The following is a 5,416-nucleotide window of genomic DNA, read 5'->3' as shown; positions in this document are numbered from 1 at the left end:
CACCCTCAAAAGAGCCAGTGTTATTGCCTGTGCGCTTGACAGGCTGGGTTTTGTCCAGTTGTTTACGTCCTCCAGGCGAGGACCAACAGACACGTTCACAGCACGACACCAAAAAGGTGTTGCTTAATTTCTTATCATTTTGGTATTTGTTTTGTGTACCGCAGGGGTGCGGGTGCGGTGTGTTGGCTATTTTATGTTCGTGTGTGTGTATTTTATTTTTATTTTTTGTGATAGTAAGTTAAGTGAGTGATTTTGTTTTATTTTTGTTTTTTTATAAATATAAAAATTCCTATTTTACCTGCCTAAATAATTTGTTTAGGTATTTCAAGCAACTCTAGGGTCTAAAAGTAGCCTTATTATCGTAAAACGCAGTGTAAATATCTTGTAACCCCCAAAACAAGAAAAATTGTTAAATATATCGATATATCGGCGATATATCGATATATTTCCCCCGATATATCGATATCGATATATTTGAGGGGCCGATATATCGATTTATCGATATATTTGCAACTCATTTACATCCCTAACTTGTGACTATTGATGAATGCTATCTTGACTGTACTAAATTTTGTTTGAAAAATAGGTACTTAAAATGCAGCATTTTGTTTGGAATAAATCCCTATACCCTATAGCATGTTGCTTGTACTTTAGTTTGTTCCAAATAAAGTCCGATTGGCAATACTATAATTATTTTGTTTGAGATAAAGTCAGATTAGTCAGATACTAATTTGACCGTCAACGTGTCAACCCCACTTGAGTGGGAAAAGATAAAGTACCTAAAAGAAGACTAATTTGACTGTACTATTTCTTGTTTCAGCGAGTAAAAAGCTCGGATGAATTGTTTCCCCTGTATGTCATGGACATTTTCCATAATGTACCAGGATTTCCTGGACTATTTCTGGCCGGAGTTTTCAGTGCGGGATTGAGGTAATGTTTGATATTGCTTCAGTGCGGGATTGAGGTAATGTGATTTTGAGTTTGATAGAGGCTTTAACGTCACCGTATATTACTGTGCCTTGTCAAGATTAATTCGGTCCACACTTTAGCTAACTACTCGTAAATAGAAATCCAGCTTAATACAGGGTTTATACGCTTTTCCCGGAATGAAATTCCATGAGTTTTCCCGAAAATTAGGGGGCGGAGGTACTTAAAAATCAGTAAGATTACCCCTTCATTTAAATAAAATATGCAAAATGCAGAACGTCAAAGAATATGAGGGGGAATGCGCCGCAGGCCGATTTTCGGAAAATCTCGATATTTAATTTGATCATTTTTAATTTTTGACTTGGTGGAAAATTCCATGGCTTTTTCAGGTTTTCTTTAATTTCTCACGATTTTCCATGACTTTTTGGTCGATTTTCAGATTTCATGACTTTTCCAAGGTCGCGTATAAACCCTGTTAATATCGTGTCATCTATTTTCTCTCTACAGCACGGTGTCCGCCGGCATCAACTCTCTCTCTGATTGGCCACAAGACGGATAATCCACCAATCAGATTGTTTAATCCAAGAGTTAATTGAACTTTTTAAAACTTTAAAGTCTGATTATGGCCTAGGTCTAATTATTAGGACTAGGATGTCCCCAGGAAAGTGCCTCCGTTGCTACGAACACTTCCTGGATTTCTCTCACTTCTGATTGGAGCACAGTAAAGTTAGGAAACATAACCAAATCTGCACAAATCACCATTGTTTTTTTACTTTTTTTCTAACAAATCAACGGGCAGGGCCCATTTAAAAGAAAAATAAAAGTCATGTTCCACAAACGGAGGCATTTCAATTACCAATCAACATGTTTATAATAATTATAACACTAAAACAAGTGAACAAGCCGTGGTATAAGAAAAATCAAGGGGGGGGGGGCGGCTTAACTACCAGGAGACACAAGGTAAAAAAAAAAAATTGATTATTTGTGGTGAAGCAAGAGTCTCTTCACAACTTTGTGGGTATTACGTGTCTGGCCATACTCACAAGCAGCTACTCAATAGTTCTCACGAGGCTGAGTGTACTGGTGTACCTCGAAATTTGAGCAAAATTTTCCAAAATACGAGCTGAGAGTACCCCGAAACAAAAATAGACGCGGCGTCCACAAGGGATAAAAAGACCGCCTTAATCCCGAAATCCGAGAAAAACAGTCGATTTCGCCGGGAATCGAACCCGCGAACTCCGGAGTACAAGCCTCGTTACCTACTCGGGCACGGTGGCTGGCGACTCTAAACAACATTTTTGGTTGGGCAATTGTTGGCCTTACGATATCTCATACGTTATATTGTAGGGCCTACAATACAAAACAATCAATGTTGTTAGGATATGTATTATAAAAACAAATATAGTCCAGGGTCTCTCACTTTCTTGACGTACCTACTTTCTGACCCAAAGACACGTGACACACTTGGCGCACACGCGAAATAACTAGTCTGGCTGGGGGACTTAGAACAGGAAGAACCAGCCTGAAATTTCCCTTGCTAAAAAATAGCAAAGGTTGAGTGGGCATCCACTCGTAAATTTTTTGTAGCCAAAACCAAATGTCAGTCCAAAGCAATCATCCTGGCTAAGGTTGACGAATAAACGCCGACCCCGTCTGAACATGGGAGAAGGCGAAGAAGAAGTCTCTCACTCTCCTATGGAAAAGTATTTTGTGGGCTTGTGATTGACAACCTGTATTTGTCTACTTGCCAGTAAATTTGTGTTTCCCCTATCTCGTCTATTACAGATCACCATATCTCTATCAGGAGTATTCGCAGGCTCTCTGTTTGCACTGTTCGTCCTCGGCATGTTTGTACCTTGGTCTGAAAAATGGGTAAGAGTTGCAAAGGTCATGTTATACATACTTACTCGTAATATGACTTTATTGAAAAAGAAAACAAACAACGTCAGGTACTCTCAGACCCTCAGACACCGTAAAGCTGTGTCGACTCTGTCGACCCGGCGTCGATCGTTATCGACTGAACCGTCCACACTGCCTCGACAACATGGATTCACCTCGTCCATCGAAATGTTTGGACAAACCTCAACGGTTGTGATGGTGGGCAAACACTCACCTAACAACTTCTCAAAATACCCGCTTTAAGCTATGACTACATACCACTTGATTCCCTTTTTTTCTACACTGAGAAAAAATGCCACAAGTTTTAGGAGACTTGGGCTGGAAGAACTCTGATTGGGTTATTTCCCCTGATATAGGGTGTTGGAATGCTATATTTAAGTGTCGAGCTTCCCGATATATTAGAGTTCTGGAACCATGGGAGAAGGCGAAGAAGAAGTCTCTCACTCTCCTATGGAAAAGTATTTTGTGGGCTTGTGATTGACAACCTGTATTTGTCTACTTACCAGCAAAATTTGTGTTTCCACTATCTCGTCTATTACAGATCACCATATCTCTATCAGGAGTATTCGCAGGCTCTCTGTTTGCACTGTTCGTCCTCGGCATGTTTGTACCTTGGTCTGAAAAATGGGTAAGAGTTGCAAAGGTCATGTTATACATACTTACTCGTAATATGACTTTATTGAAAAAGAAAACAAACAACGTCAGGTACTCTCAGACCCTCAGACACCGTAAAGCTGTGTCGACTCTGTCGACCCGGCGTCGATCGTTATCGACTGAACCGTCCACACTGCCTCGACAACATGGATTCACCTCGTCCATCGAAATGTTTGGACAAACCTCAACGGTTGTGATGGTGGGCAAACACTCACCTAACAAATTCTCAAAATACCCGCTTTAAGCTATGACTACATAAGTACCACTTGATTCCCATTTTTTCTGCACTGAGAAAAAATGCCACAAGTTTTAGGAGACTTAGGCTGGAAGAACTCTAATTGGGTTATTTCCCCTGATATAGGGTGTGGGAATGCTATAGTTAAGTGTCGAGCTTCCCGATATATTAGAGTTCTGGAACCCAGCCATTCGATAGGACTTCCAACACTCTCGTTCTTTTCTCAGTGTAATAATAATAATAATAAGAAGAAGAATAATCGTTTATTTCTTGTAGGTGACGTATTAGGTGAAACGGGGTATTAGGTGATATATAATATATCACCTAATACCAATTGTTTCTCACATGTTGTATCCCTCCAGGTAACACTCTTGTATGGCAAGTACAGCAATATTGTTAGGGTACCTGCACCGAATCCACATACGGTGGATTGAGTAACGTGTCTTGGGGTAGAGGGAGAGGGGTTCCTTGTGGTATTGTCAGGGAACTATAGTTCAAGGAGCAAGGTTAAGATCGACTACCGTTTTTTTGTCCGGATTTGAAAAACCAGAAAAAATTTGACCAAACGAACAACAGGTTGACTGGGTCCATTCACCCATTGTTACCAGTTGATATGAACAGATCACCCTCCGGCCATTCAAAACGTGTTAATGAGACCTGGGGATTTGGATTGGGTTAGATGCCGCGTAAAGATGATAAGTGATTAACTGGTCAAGTAAAAATACTTGGTTAAGTACTTGGTCATTGATGTAGATGTAAAAGACTTGGTCATTGACCAATAATTAAAATCAATACATCTCATTTTGCCGTAGATTTTTTCCTTTAAGTGTGATAGAGGGAACCATTGTTTTTGAAGAGGTTTTTTTAAGAGGGAACTGTACCTGCTAAGGTCTTGTCGTCCCGAAAGCGAACAGAGAAGGAAGACACTGAAGGACAGGAGAAAGCTAGCAGTTCCAAGAACAAACTTTATCCTTTCAGGATAAAATCCGCCCCGGGTGGTGATCGAACCAGCGATCTAGCGCTTGTAAGACAGATGCGCTACCATCCAAGCTAACTAGGCTTAGGTTGTCATGCCGTAGATTTAAATATGGTGTTCCCCAGTTTAACGATTGATCCTAATTAGATCCGTAGCCTAATTTACAAGATCTACTAGATATTTTACAATCCTCCGGTCTATAAACTACTCTAAAAAAAATCTGGTGTGAAAATCACACGACTTTCCTCATCCTATTGAAATATGCTTATTTTGGGTGTTCTTGTTCTTATAGCCAAATTTTGGCACTATCTCTAACCGTTTAGTCGGTATAGCTGAAAACCACCAAAAAACGGTCAAAAACCGCCAAAAAGCAGTCAAAATACCGCCAACCGCAGCACCTATCTCAACCGAATCTTTTGCGTTGCATCCTTGTCACATTTGTAAACTCCATACCAAATTTCAAGTCTCTAGCTTATACCGTTCCCGATATATTGTTAAATTACACCGAAAACCGCCTAGTTTCCACTTGTTCTTGCAAAACACCTCCACTGTCTTCATTGCGAAAACCAACAACCTCATAATTCTTAACACAATGCCAAGCATTTCCTTAGATCTCTTATTCTTGCATACTATTTCCGCTCCTCTTTCTCCAGGTTCGATATGGGCTTAATGGGACATTCTCCAGATTATAAGATATTGTACAAGGCATAAAATTGGGCCATTAA

General features: G+C 40.1%; 1 protein-coding gene across 1 annotated transcript in view; it reads left to right on the top strand.

The window, feature by feature from the left end:
* Positions 1-4,149, top strand: part of LOC103520237 (sodium-coupled monocarboxylate transporter 1-like) — a 7,982-nt gene extending 3,833 nt beyond the window's left edge. The window contains exons 4-8 of the mRNA XM_017448447.1: positions 821-930; positions 1,435-1,470; positions 2,679-2,799; positions 3,368-3,454; positions 4,078-4,149. Of these exons, the coding sequence (XP_017303936.1) occupies positions 821-930; positions 1,435-1,470; positions 2,679-2,799; positions 3,368-3,454; positions 4,078-4,149 (426 nt within the window). The remainder of the gene's footprint in view (positions 1-820; positions 931-1,434; positions 1,471-2,678; positions 2,800-3,367; positions 3,455-4,077) is intronic.
* The last annotated feature ends 1,267 nt before the right edge of the window (positions 4,150-5,416 follow it).

Source organism: Diaphorina citri, unplaced genomic scaffold, assembly GCF_000475195.1.
Source record: "Diaphorina citri unplaced genomic scaffold, Diaci psyllid genome assembly version 1.1 scaffold3350, whole genome shotgun sequence".
Taxonomy (NCBI): Eukaryota; Metazoa; Arthropoda; class Insecta; order Hemiptera; family Psyllidae; genus Diaphorina; species Diaphorina citri.
The sequence above is the reverse complement of the archived record's forward strand: the minus strand, read 5'-3'. Positions and strand labels throughout refer to the sequence as shown.